Genomic DNA, 14,962 nt, shown 5'->3' with positions numbered 1-14,962 from the left:
ATAAGCACGTAATCCTGCACTTTCCTATTGCTATTGCAATAACTGAAACCCAGCACATGTGGCAACGTAGAAGGCGAACTGGCTACATCAGCACTCCTAGCAACAGGAACCGGTAGTGGATGGTGGCAGGGGCCACTGAAATTAATAGAACCTCTGCAAGTAAGTTTCACGGGAAAGAGTTAGTAATTTGCTTACATGTATTTATAAAGTGAATATATAATTTGTTTTACACTATATTTTTCCATTGCATAATGAATATGTACAGTATCTTGCCTGATACTTTAACAGTAGCAGCAAAATTTCCGTGTCAGTAGTAAGAAGGGACGTGCAATGTAACACAATTTACAAATTTGTCTTTAATATTTTGTAAAAGTAGGATTACAGCTTTTGTAGAAAGCTGGTGTAATTGAAAGTTCCAACTGCTAAGTGTACAGTTATTCAACCACTTCTCAGCTTCTGGTACAGATTATGCCAAAATTATATTGCAGTGATATGAAATGCAATGATAGTTTTAAAACGATACAGATGGAACTGTAACTAGTGATATTTGGTTATGAAATGAGCCATTGTCCTTCTTCATTAGTGACCCATCCAAAGTTAGTTACAAATCACTGAACAACATAAGTGAAATTTTGTGTTGTGATGACAGTACTTTTTCGAATAATTAGATTCTACAATAAGTGATAGAAATACCTGTATTTTAATGTTTCACACATATTTCTTACACTGTCTCAGTTATGCATGGATGTTTACATTATGTAAAAGAATAGTATAAAAATAAATATGAAAGAGTCATATTTCCATTCTGTGCATGTGAGTAGTTGCAAAATATTTTGATGATCGAAACATGTCATTTCTTAAAACCTTCATGCTTTCTATTACATCAGTTTTATTGTAACTACAGCAAGATAGCAGTATTTTCAAAATTTGTATTTTAATTGCAATGTTTCTGTGACTGTTAATTGTGTGTACATTTAAATTACGATTTTTGTTTTACATAGACCAAAGCAGTCAGAAGAAAATGTGATCAGCTGTCATCCTTTGGGTGGAGCCCCAAGAAAGCCAAGGGATATGATGCTTTTGGAGAGGGAGAGCTCCAAATTAAGACGTCAGAAAATAATTGTAAGTCTAGATTTTAATTTATTTTATTCTTGTTGTAGTAGTAAAAGCCATAATGAAAACTATAGTTATGCTTTTATTGTAATTTTAAATGTTAAGGTTTTATTTTTTAAAAATCATAAAAGATATTTATGACTGGAAAATTTGCAGAACTGAAAGAACTTGTAATGACAATTGAAAAAAATCCATATGCACACATGTTTAAAATGCACGTTTATTTAGGCATAAGAAAGTGCGTTTGGTGGAGTAGATTGAAAAAATCAATGGCAAAGAATCACTGATGATAACGGAAGAGATGAAGCAACTTGTAGGTTTTTAACTGATATCATTGTATTATGAAATTAAAATGCAAATAATACCGAGAGTGTATGTCCCGGTAACAATATTCACAATATAACAGAAAGGGGAAGTGCAACTGTGAAAAACAGACACTGGTTGGGAAGCTAGAAATTTCTCGTAGAGCTAGACTTTGCAAATAGGAATCTACTGTTTTCATCCTTGTTTTGTTCTTATTGTGATGAATGGCCTCTTTTCATATGATTACTTTCCTCACTATTCCTCTGTTTGTTGCCAATGCCAACATTTTCCAATGCCTGGTGGTCATGCCACATGTATAGAGAAACCTTTTTTGTTCCTACATGTATCATCTGATCCTGAAAGTGATCCTGAAAGTATACAGCATTATTTACACCTTATGTATCTGCATAATACAACATTTAATGAAAGACATGCTTGAAATATTGAAGTTTATATTTCTTTACTTTTCATACATTATTGTTTCAATCCTCAGAGTGTGTATAAAATGTTAGGGAACAGAAACCCTGTTGAGAAACAGCTTGTTACGTCATTCCAATTTTTCAGGTTCAAAATTGCCAAGGCAATGTAATTTTTTATTCATTACCTTGCACATTTACATTTTCATTCAATTATTCATTAATGCTCTGTTAACTTTATGTTGCAAATATATCCTTTCCGTAGTTCTTGCTGATTGTCCTTGTATCCACAGCTTGTATGTGAAATGAATTCTTTATGTACCTCATGTAGTTTTCACACTGCTAATGAGTAGGTCCTCAGTTCAGGGATCTATGTTAGACTTTAAAAAACTTAACATAGAAGTGCACATGTGTAAAAAACTGTGTATATTAATCCTTTCACGGCTGAGTTGGGCCCGTAGCCAGGATGTTATTTCAGGGGGGGCCAGGCCACTGATAAAACTTTATTAGTAGAAATGATAATGATAATTATTACCATTTTATAATTGTCATTTAACAATAATAACTATTATAAGTTATTAATAATAAACCAATTTTAATCCAAATTTATTATTATTATTATTATTATATAAATGGAAAGACTGTTCTAGTTGATCCACCGTATGATCGAATATCCAAGAAAGTGTTGTCCATTATTTTTCTTACATTTTGTACAATTAGTGTACTGTACTGTGTGTGATAGTTATTGTATTTTGTTATTAACTTTTACACATTCTGTTAAAAAAAAAGTTTTAAATGTTAGGGCCAAAATTGTGTGACCTCTCACAAAGAAAACTATACATTTTGAGAACTGTGGATACATTTATTCTTTGGATTAAATGGTAAGAATATAAAAATATAGCCTGGTTCCTCTATTATACACTAAACATTTTTTGATCTAATGTTTAATCCTGCCAAAAAAAAAAAAAGGTAAAGTGCTCCCCTGTGCTTAGCACCATGCCATGAAGGCGTATAGGGGGTTTGGAGGTAACGCCCCACACTTTCTTGATCCGGTCGTGAGTGGGGGTGATGTGATCAGCATCATGCTCCTAATCACCTTTATCTCCCAGTGTTTCCCCCAGGTACCCATGTTATTCGATGCTGGGTGTTTAATCCTGCTAAGGAAGTAAAATTAGCTACCGCCATACACTATTTAAATTAGATATTTGCAGCCCTCCCCCTGGCTATGTGCCTGGCTGGGTATAATATTCCTGTGACAAGATGCTCTGTACTGAAGATATTTTCCAATTATTAATTGAGTTTAATATAATTCTTACCTTAGATGATGTGTAAATATCAAACAATATCCAGATGTCTTGGAAATCAACCACCTCTGATATCATCTTGGTGTTTGCACTCTCTTCCCTGTTTTTACTAAAGTGTTCCACATTTAAATCTACACCACTGTTTGTGCAAATTGCTCTCGTTGTGCGTGAAAATTGCTCTCGTTGTGCGTGAAAATTGCTTGCACCTCTGTAATGGAGTGGTTAGCATAAAGTACCACAAATCCAGAGTTCTTTGATTTGAATCCCACAAAAGCATGCATCTTTCTTTTTGTGTTCGCTCCTTCATGTCTTTCATTACTTCCCCATTCATCCTCATTGTTGCAATTATCCAAGAGAGGCAGAAAACCAATGTACAAAAACACACTACAAATTTCAATTTAACTTTACTTCACAAATTAAATAATAAAATTACATGTATATCCACTATGTAAGAGTACCTTATTAAGTCAGCAAAAGTTGAGTTTAATATTACTGCAAAACAAAAATATTTCTTTACTGTGACCTGTAGATTGAATTTAAAAATTACGGTTTTAAAGGTAGCTTCAAAATTTCTTACGTGTGTGATTTGATAATAGAATATCTTTATTTTATTGAATGAAACACTTATAGTTTGAAACTTTCTTGCACTATACGAACAGTTAACAAAATATGAACCAAAATTCTTAAATTGGTCCAGCAAGTAATATTTCTACCCAATTCATTTCTTGTGATATTTTTTTAACATTTGTTAAGCAGCTAAATTTACTGCAACAAAACACTGCAATAATTTTCCCATTGTTCTTTTCTTTCTAAATTACACATTCACTGACAATGATGTTGCCACAGCACAAACGAAGACATTTTGAAATTTCCTGTATTGCAAGCAGTATGCTCCAAAACAATCATTCTAGATCGCAATATTATACTCTGCACAAAATGTTGCAGCTGCATGATAAACTCTGACTCTACTTCACTCAGTGCTTTAGAGTGCTATTATTTTGCTTAATTTATACTGCATTTGTGCTTACAAAAGTGTCAGTCCACTGATAAACTTCGAATTTCTCAATTGAAATGTCATTTTGCAGTTTTCTCTTAATTTCACATCATTCCATAACAATATTTTTATTTTCAAAGTTCTACTCCAAGCATTACAAATTTAAACTCATGTTTCATGTTTCTGTTAGATACGTGCTCGCTGTTTACTGCACTTGTATGTGGGAACATGAACAAGCAGTTCCTATTTGTAACCAGTACATAAATTTATATTTTTAATACCATGTTATTTCCTTTTGTGTTCTTTCATATTAAAGATCATTAATTTAAATTTAACAGAAATGAATTGAACCCTCATAAAAAAAAATTGAAACTTTTTTTTATATTTTTTCTGGACAGGTAGCACGTGTTTAAACTCAGGAGCTAGCCCATTGGATATCTTAATGCAGCAACTAAATCATTGATCATCAATGACAAACCTTTTCACCCAATTTGTGAATCTCCAAAGTGGAAAGTTTTGCAAGAAAAATTGTTCTTCCATATCTTGGTATTTCAAACTTCCACAAGTACTTATACTCTGTACTTTTCAGATTATATTTCTGATACAAACCAAGGCTTCCATTTCATTTTACGTATAAATTATGTTATTAATCTGCAGTAATATTCTTTGAGGTTTGGTGTTTTTAATCAGAATAATGAAAGAAATGTGAAGTGTAAAATTCAGAATAAAACAAGTAAACATTTAGCATGAGGCTAAAAGGGTTGGGATGACCTGTATATATTTTGATAAATAGTTTTGATACCTATTTGGCTGATCTGAGAACAAGCTGCACCTTAAGTTTCCTTCCGCACTATTGCTACTGGTGGGTGTAATTGCCTTGAAATCAAGCATTTCTGAGTTGATTTACCAACTGAGATGCACATTCAAATTCCCATCTATAACTATATGTACAATCTAAATTTTCGTCTATGCAAAATATAGCATGTGACTGATTTCACATCAAATCAGCCAGAAAAATTTCAAAATGCAACCCACCGATTCAGATTTTCATGAAACTTGGTGTATTTGTTAATACTATCAAGATATAAACACATGCAAAAATTTTCTTCTCTACGCCTCATAGTTACTCAGAAACAGAAGGCTAAAGTTTCAGAATTTTTGCACGGATCGGTCATTGCCGAGGTCATGGTATTGGCCTGCAGTGCTTAACAGAAAAAGTTATATCGCAGAGTAAAATTGATATATCACTTTGAATTTTTTTTTTCTAAATTTCATAGATGTATGTATATTCCATCTAAAAAGTTGTCACCAAAAATTCTTGTATTCTAAATGATGATGATTTTTTTTTGTGTCAACATCTGACATTACTAAAATTGCATTATCACTAAAGGGCACTACAGTTATCATGCCAATTTTTTTTCAAATGAAGCTTAAAGTATGTTCTAAAAGGCTATCAAGTAAAATTAGAGACTTTCTCACTGCTCCTATTAATAAATCTTCATTAAAACAAATTTTATGTACATTCCATGCCAAATTATCACAAAAAAATGAACTTTTCAACCCGACCATCTCAGATTTTCATGAAATTTGGTGGATATTAGTAGATATGAAGTAACTTGCATATGTAAAATTTCAGCCCTCAGTGATACACAGTATTCATACAGCAGGGTTGCCAACCTTATAAAAAATGTACAATTTATGTGCTTACAAAGTCAAATAAAACTGTTCATAACTTCGCTTCCAATTATGGTATAACTTTCATCTTGAGTTTGTTTTGAAGCTAAGGGAGCATAGTTTTCATAAAATATATATATATATGTGAAAATATCACTTCAAGATCACATGATGTGACCTTTAACCAACCTTATAACAAATAAAAAATTTATGTGCTTACAAGGTCAAATAAAACAGTTCATAACTTCATCCTCTTCAATTCTCTTATTCCTTCTCCTTTCTTTTGTCCTGTTTCTTCTTTTCCTTTTTCGAATGTCTTCTGGGGTCTACCTCTTGTTCTCCTTCCCTCTCTTCTAGCTTACATAAATTGTTTTGCTTTTCTATCTTAGTCCATTCTTACCACATGTCCGAACCATTTTAATTATCTTTTTCATTTTTTCTTCTATTGACTTCTGATTTAATTCTTCTCTGATTCTTTCATTACGTACTCTATCTCTTCTTATTTTACCAACTATTCTACGGAAGCATTTCATCTCAATTGTCGTTATTTGGCTTACTTCTTTTCCTCTTACTGGCCAGCTTTCATTTCCGTATAGTAGAATTGGTTCTACTACTGACTTATACACTTGCAGTTTAGTTTTGCTGTTTATTTCCCTTTTTCCAAAAATGGTCAAGCTTAGTTGGTAATATGCATTGTTAGATTTCCTTACTCTATTCATCACTTCCTCTTCTATTCTTCCTGTCTGGTTTATGATTGTTCCCAGGTCTGCTCCGTTCTATTCCATTGCATATTATTTGTATTCTTTCTATTACCGCTTCCTATTTGCATCACTTTGTTATTTGCATTTACGATTATTCTTTTAGCCTTTAGCACTTCTGCCCATTCTGTAACCATGTCTTGTATCTTGTTCTCTGTATCTGCTATTAGCATTATTTCAACTGCATATACTAATGCTTGACAATGTATCAGTGTCATATTCCAATTACCCACTTTTGTTCTTGCTGTTTTCTTTAGCATATCTTTAGAACTTCATCCATACATACTATAAAGAGTAGCGGGCTCAAGCCATCTCCCTGTTTCACTCCTTTCTCCATCTTAAATGTGTCTGACATATTTCCATCAATCTTACTATTCCTTCTAATCTTTTATATGTTGATTTTATTACTCGAATGAGTTTTTCTAGGATTTTTCTTTTCTCTAATATTGTCCATATTTCTTCTCTGTGTACAGTCAAAAGCAGCCTTTAGATCTAGAATTGTTAAGTTCATCTTTTTCCCTTTTTTTAAGTATTTATCACGTATTGTTCGGATGGAATATACGTGATCTTGTGTTTGTCTCCAGAACGAAAAGCAGCCTGTTCTTCTTCCATATCCTTTCCTATATCTTTTCTTAGCCTTACTTCCAATATTCTTGAGTATACCTTAAGTGCCACGGTGGACAGACATATTGCACGATAGTTCTCACAGTTGATTGAGTCTCCTTTCTTATACAGTGGTATCGTGCTACGCCGTCAGGGGTCCTAGGTTCGAATCCCAGCCTGGGCATATATGTTTATGAGTGTGTATTCATCATGTCATCACTCATCCCCATCTTCGCAAATTAGCCAAGAGTGGCACAAAAGCAAAGTAAAATAAAGCAAATCAATCATTTATACAGTGATATAGTAATGTCCTTTTCCCATTCTACTGGTAATTTCTCTTCTCTCGAGATCTTCTGATACAGTTTAGTCATTGCTTTCAAGAGTGTATATCCTCCATATTTTATATATTCTGGAGCTATTTCATATATTCCTGCTGCCTTTCCATTTCTTACTCTTTTCACTGCTTCATATACTTCTCCTATTTCAATTTCCTTTACTAGCTCTCCTATCTCATTCTCATCCTCTTCCTTATCCTGCTCTTGCATTCTTCTTCTACTTCTTCCTGTTTTTTGTCTATTATATTTTCCAATCCTCCCGTTTGCTGTTCCCATGTCTTCCTTTTCAAATTTACTTTCAAAGTATTCTTTCCATGTTTTCAACACATTTTCAATTCGTGTTTCCAGAATATTTGCTTTGTTTCTTACACTTCTTACTCTTCTTCCACTTTCCTTTTTTTCCTTTTATTATGCACCAAAATCCTTTCTTATTCTCTATGTATTGTGATTCTACTTCTCCAAATTCTTCCCATGTTTTCCTCTTTGCTTCTCTCACTATTCTTTTAGCTGCGTTTCTTTTTTCTAGATAATCTAATTGGTCTTCATCTCTTCTTGTATTAATATATTGCTTCCATGCTTTTTTCTTCTCCAGTACTTCATTCCACCATCTGGTTCTTTTCCTTCCTGTATTTACTCTTTTCTTCCCACATACCTCGTCTGCTGACTGATTTTTTGCCACATTTCCTCTATATCTTCATCTTCAAATGTTTCTTGGTTTAGTCGTTCACTTTATTTTGATATTCTTGTTTTTTCTTCAACTCTTCTGTTTTTATTTTGTAATAGGTCTTTTTATTTTCCTTCTTCATCCCTGTATAAAACTGTGTTTCTGCTACCAGCAGCCTGTGGTTGGTTCCAAGTTCTGCTCCTCTTATTACTTTTATGTTTCAGATATGTTGTCTTATTTGTTATGGGTATATTATATAATCTATGATGCTTTTGGCATTTCTTCCTTCACCTTCAAACATTATTTGATGTATTGTTTTATGTTTGTAGAAGGAGTTACCTACCAGCATTGCATTCTCTATGCAAAAATCTATGATTCTCTGTCCATTTCCATATTTAATAATTTCTCCTCCATACTTTCCTAGTGTTCCGAATCCACTCAAGTGATAATTTCCGTTTAGTCACACATTATTATAACTTTTCTTCCTCCTCTTTCTGCTTTTTCCACTTTTAATTGTAATTCTGTGTAGAATTCTTCCTTGTCTATCACATTAGCATCTTTGGTTGGTGCATAATACTTGAATCGGTGTAATCTTTTCTTCTAAGTCTATGTCTAGAGTTATTATTCGTGAATTTACTGGATCCCAGCTGATTACTCTTCTGTCTATTTCTTCTGTCACTATAATTCCTACTCCCTCTCTAGCTGTTTCCAACTGGTACTCCTGAATATCTCAATACATTTCCTCCTTCAAGCATTTTTCCCCATTTCCTTTCTTCTTTACTTCGCTTATTCCAAGTATTTTTATTTTGTATCTTTCCATTTCCTTGATTACTTCTACTTCCTTACCATTTAATGTTTTGATATTCCAGATTCCGATTCTCGTTTCCTTATTCTTGCGTTGTCGTCTTTGTGAGATCTGTCCGGGGTTTCCGAGACATTAATTTCTTCTCTGAATCATCATCTACCCCTATGCGGGTGATTAGTCCTGCAATAGGTTGCCTTTTGGTTGTTTGTTTCTTTCAGCCTCAAGGCCATGGCTGGTTTTCTGTTGAGGTTTTCTCCCTTAGTCTTCTGAGGATCCCTCTTTGCCACTAGACAGTGGCCTTCCCAATTTTAACCACTTGGGAATGTAGTGCCCCTTCTGCCATCTGTGCTGTACCGAAGGACTCCTTCTCTGCCACATCTGCTGTTGTGGTCTTCGCCGTTACCCTGGCTAGGGGCTATCATTTGGACCCAGATGGACCAAGGTATTTTTGAGAGGTGTTACTCCTCCGCTGCTGTTGAGATGACCATCCATCTTCCTCCGCCTTTGGAGCCGGTAACCAGCTCAGGGCCCCGTGGGCACCACTCTACGTACTTACTAATAGTAAGCCGCCTGGGGGCTAAATAAAATCTTTATATGAAAATATGGAAAGTTTCACTTCAAGGTCACATGATTTAACCTTTGATGGCATTAAAGAAATCGAGAATAATGACCAAAAGAAATTGTCTGTTTATGATCATTAGTTACAGAATATTGCACTTCTTGTAGTGTTTTAACAGCATACCAAATTTCAGCTTGCACAGAATTAATCCTGACATTCAATATTTTTCACCCTTCATTGACTGGTATATAAAATGTTTGTTTCATTGAATGAGGCATACTACCGTCAGATTATTTTTTTATTAGTCATCCCAAAATAAAACTAACACCAAACATTTAACTATGTAATATACTTTATTCTCCACAAAATTGAACATTCATATGTTTATATATGCAAGGTTAAAGGTCACATCATGTGATCTTGAAGTGAAAATTTTAATATTTTCACATATATATATATTTTATGAAAACTATGCTCCCTTAGCTTCAAAACACTCAAGATGAAAGTTATACCATAATTGGAAGCGAAGTTATGAACAGTTTTATTTGACTTTGTAAGCACATAAATTGTACATTTTTTATAAGGTTGGCAACCCTGCTGTATGAATACTGTGTATCACTGAGGGCTAAAATTTTACATATGTAAGTTACTTCATGTCTACTAACATCCACCAAATTTCATGAATATCTGAGATGGTCGGGTTGAAAAGTTCATTTTTTTATGATAATTTGGCATGGAATGTACATAAAGTTTGTTTTAATGATGATTTATTAATAGAAGCAGTGAGAAAGTCTCTAATTTAATTTTATAGCCTTTTAGAACATACTGTCTGGCTACGTTAACTGAGACCATGGACGGAAGTGGGCATGCGCCAACTGGATATGTTCAGTGGCAAAATAGGGGTGAAGGCAGCAAGTATGTTTGGCACAAGAAGCAGGCTGGGGGAATATCGTCTGCTGCAGAGACAACAATGAAGTTTCAAGCGCAATAATATCGTCGGCAAAATAAATACAGAGGCATTCACGTATAGTGGAAGGCCGAAGGGTTCAGAATGAAATAAAAGCTATCCGTATACTACACCAGCAAACAGAATATATCTGAGAAGTATTCATTGCTTCACATCAGAAGTTTACTTGTAGCTAAACCAGTTAATTTATTTGAGATAATTCAATCAAACTGGTCTCCTTGACAAATATTAGGCTATAATAGAACAATTTAATGTAACATTAATCAGGATAGTATTCACTAATAACATATAAGCATTATAAATATCGCAAATTAAAGAAAATGTAGTAAAATATCTGTAAGGAATTTGGCCTACCTCTGAAAAGTGTCCTCATCAATGTTAGAATCATTTGTCGAATTGCAGTCACTTTCACTTTCACTGTCATTCAATAAAATGTGGATTGGTTCACACACTTCTTCTATAATTACGTCCTTCTCGCGGTAGCTGGTTTCCAGTTTCATTACATGTTCGCAGCATTTGCGCCAGGTTTCAACTGATATGCTGCTTATAGCATCTTCTGTCACCTTACTATGTTTTTCCATATTTATGTCACCTGTGGCGTTAATATTGTGGACGTATCTTTTGATGTCTGCCCACACATATTCTATAGCATTTATATCACAGTGGTATGGTGGAAGCCGAAGTGTAGTAAATCCATGCTCTGATAACATTGTATCAAATCAATATGTTTTCACTTTCGGAGCGTGTAATTTCATGAGTTCCATCAGCTCAACTTGAAGGGAATCGGGTGAATGGGGGATGTCATTCATAGCAAGCCAGTCTGTGATTGTGTTTTTGGTAAAGGTTAAAAAAGGTAAAGTGCTCCCCTGTGCTTAGCACCACGCTGTTAAGGCGTATAGGGGGTGTGAGGGTAACAGGTGCTGCTTGAATTTGGCATCTTAATGATTTGGAGCATTGTCTATTATAATGACGGTATTTTGTGGTTAATTTGGGATGAGCTTTTCTTTTGCCCATTTTTTGTAAAATTAGCGTTCATCTGCCCATGATAATCTCCTGTGGTCGTGTTTGCCTTGTACACAAAATTGGTGTTAGGTATAAATCCTATCAACCCACCTGTACACAAAACTGTGCATGAAGCATTTCCTGTTTGTAGAATTCCATCAGTTATTTTCCTGTAGTTTACGGTTATTACAAGCATAAGAAAACAGTTTTTCTTTGTGACATTTCAGGAGAACACACGCTCCTTTCATCAGACATTTATTTTAATTTTGACTGTAATTTTAATCATAACCGTAAACTACAGGAAAATAATTCTACAATGCAAGCAATGCATACATACAAGAAAAACTAGAATTCCATCAGTTTTATCTGATTGCCAGCATTTACCAAAAGTCAGGTTACTGTCGACCCAAGTTTCTCAGAAATTGGATCCTCTTTAAAACAATATCATCCCGCTCAATCAAAACTTTTCTCGTAGTTTGGCATTATTTCCATTTAAAACTGATTTTATGCAGAATTTTTCTTAGCATCTCCTTTTTCCAGGTAAAGTTGATTTTGTCCTTTAAAACTGGCAGCAATTTGTTTAAGGATGGAACCTTTCTTTCTCGGACATAGAAGTCATGCACTTTATGCCTAATTATGTCGCAATTGAATTAATCTATTCCTGTTGGTCTCCAGAATATCCTTCTTTCGTCGTTTTTTGGGAGAACTAATTTCGGGAACATCTTGCTTGCCTGCTTCACGACAAATCTTCTTTATTGCCGACAATGACACACCAGCAATCTGACTTGCTCGTTTCGAAGAGTGAGCAGCCAGAACCAAAACTTCACCGTTTTCTGCTTCTCGGTCACAAAAATCAATTATATTCTGCAGACTTGTTTTAGTTCCACTTCGAAACGGTTTGTTACCAGGTGAAGGAGCCATCACAATTCACAATTCACGAACACAACACAACACAGCAAGCAAAAATAAACTAAACAAGCGAACACATTCAAACAAAATACTGCAGCATTCTTTACAGCGTGCTTCTACCTGCTTCCCCCCTCTCGCTTTTAGAATAGTCCATCCCAGAGGGTTTAGTCTTCCTTGGCTGGACTGTACTTTAAGCTTCAATTTGAAAAAAAAAATGGCATGATAACTGCAGTGCCTTTTAGCTATAATGCAATTTTAGTAACGTCAGACATTGACGCAAAAAAATCAACATTATTTAGAATACAATATTTTTTCTGACTCTCAGTGCACAGGAATCTTGGTGACAACTTTTAAAATGCAATATACATATATCTATGAAATTTAGAAAAAATTGAAAGTGATATATCAATTTTACTCTGAGATATGACTTTTTCTGTTAAGCACTGCAGGCTACATGGCTTTGGCAATGACCGATCCGTGCAAAATTCTGAAACTTTAGCCTCCGGTTGCTTAGTAACTATGAGGTTTAGAGAATAAAATTTTTGCATGTGTTCATACCTTGTTAGTATTAACAAATACACCAAGTTTCATTAAAATCTAAATCTGTTGGTTGCATGGCCCAGGTGATTTGATGTGAAATCAGTCATGTGTAACTACATATTGCTGCCAACATATGTAACTGAAGTTGTTTGCTGTAACAGTAAAGAGTAAGACAATTACAAAGGTGGTTAAATTCTGATAATGTATTAAAAATTAGCAAGGTAACAAATCCTCTTCAATCAAATGTTAATTGGACATTATCCATTTTCTAGTCCAATTAACACTGCATGCTGCTATAGAACGAATGTCACTAACATTCAAAGAATTATTGATTCCTTTCAAGATTTGCAGTCAGCAGCAGTATATATATAGCATAGAGCCATGCATTTCTAACTAATGGAAAGATTAGAGGTATTGAACAAAGAATAGTGACCCCAACATTAGAAGCTAGTACGTAAATAATAAGGGCAGGTTACCTATATTATGAGGCTATGTTACCTATAGGGTCTCCCAGTACAACTCGGAAATTCATTCTCACATGATTGAAGTGGCATATTTTGCTTTCATATAGAGATCTGGTTTTATTGGTTTCATTCATGTTCACTTTTAGGAAAAGTATTACCTGCTAGTCATTAAGATGTCCATGGTATAGCAGTATATGCATTATGAGCACTATAATTGCACCTGTAATTTTTGGGAATTATCTGCCTTAGGGAGCAGTGAGGAAATAAATTGTGGATGGAAAATTAAAATATTTATTTTAAGGAAATAATCTTCCTTGCAAACATTACCGCCACACTGCATAATGGAATAACAAAAATTTTGTATAAAGTATAACATACACCACATGCCATCACTTCACTAAGTAGCTGAAGTCCAGTTTAGGCAGGTACTTATTTTTTTCAGTTACTCAAGCATTCCCCACATCATGTGGCTCCTTCAGGAGTTTGCATTGTCAAAGTTTAAAACATGGAAAGGTAAGTTGGGTTCTTTCCAATAATAATTGCCATCTTTTATCTAATGGTTCTGCATGTTCGTTAAGTTTTCTGTTTTACGTGAACTTGCAAGACCATTAGATAAAGGATGACAATTATTATTGGAAAGAACTACCAGCAAAAAATGCAGTGTTTCAGTGTGGAATCCAGAAAAACATATAACAGCGATATCACAATAAACAAATAGCCAACAGGAAGTGCTGCCTTTTTTACTACTTCCTGCCAGCCAGGCAGTTGCATTGAATAAGACAGCCATTTGCCTGCCTGAAATGGAGTAGAAAGCGGTGACAGTGTATAATGTTTTACCTTCTATTTTTAATCTTTTTAACCTGACTTACCTTCCCATGTTTTAAACTTCGACTATTCTTGTCTTAACTCCTGAAGAAGCCAAATGATGTGGTGAAAGCTTGAGTGACTGAAAAAGTTAGTACAGGAATCGGCAGAAAAAGCTCACTGTTTTGAAATGTGTATATAAATAAAACAATTAATGTAATGCACGGTTTAATAATCAAACTTGCTACAAAGATAATTGCCATTTTCAGTGCTTACATTAATTTTTCATTGTTTTCAAAATTGTGTCTGATAAATGACAGACATTAGGATTGTGTCATCATTCAGGATGTTCAAATTGGACTGTACACACTCCCTTCGGGTTTGGAAGTCACGGTCACTCAACTCTTGCACTGTTACCATTTTGTATGGGTGAAAATGAAGATCCAAGTGCAGCAGCCTTCTAACACTATAGTCTGACATGCCCAAAGCATGTAGACTCCTGATAACCACCACATTTTCTGGTGTACGAACAGTACACGGACGGCCTGTGGGTTTCTTTTTCAGACTTGATCCTGTCTCTCGAAAAGTTCTGACCCAAAGCAGTATCGTATTCCGACTGGGTACATGGCTGTGATGGTCAACATGGAACTCCCTTTGAAACCATCGTTGGGTTTGGACAATGGACTCATTATTTCTAAAATATGCTTCTAACACAAAAGCACGGTGTTGCCCAGTCCACTGCTCCATC

The 14,962-nt window shown here is 34.6% G+C and overlaps 1 protein-coding gene across 2 annotated transcripts in view; it reads left to right on the top strand.

Moving 5' to 3' along the window:
• LOC145989846 (endoplasmic reticulum lectin 1) overlaps window positions 1–14,962 on the top strand; it is a 94,287-nt gene that overhangs the window by 34,121 nt on the left and 45,204 nt on the right. For both annotated transcript variants that reach the window (XM_083125298.1, XM_083125297.1), the window contains exon 6: window positions 1,002–1,122. In XM_083125298.1, the coding sequence (XP_082981424.1) occupies window positions 1,002–1,122 (121 nt within the window). The remainder of the gene's footprint in view (window positions 1–1,001; window positions 1,123–14,962) is intronic.

Source organism: Lepisma saccharinum, chromosome 7 (assembly GCF_977018435.1).
Source record: "Lepisma saccharinum chromosome 7, izLepSacc3.1, whole genome shotgun sequence".
Taxonomy (NCBI): domain Eukaryota; kingdom Metazoa; phylum Arthropoda; class Insecta; order Zygentoma; family Lepismatidae; genus Lepisma; species Lepisma saccharinum.
This window is presented reverse-complemented; position numbering and strand designations above follow the sequence as displayed.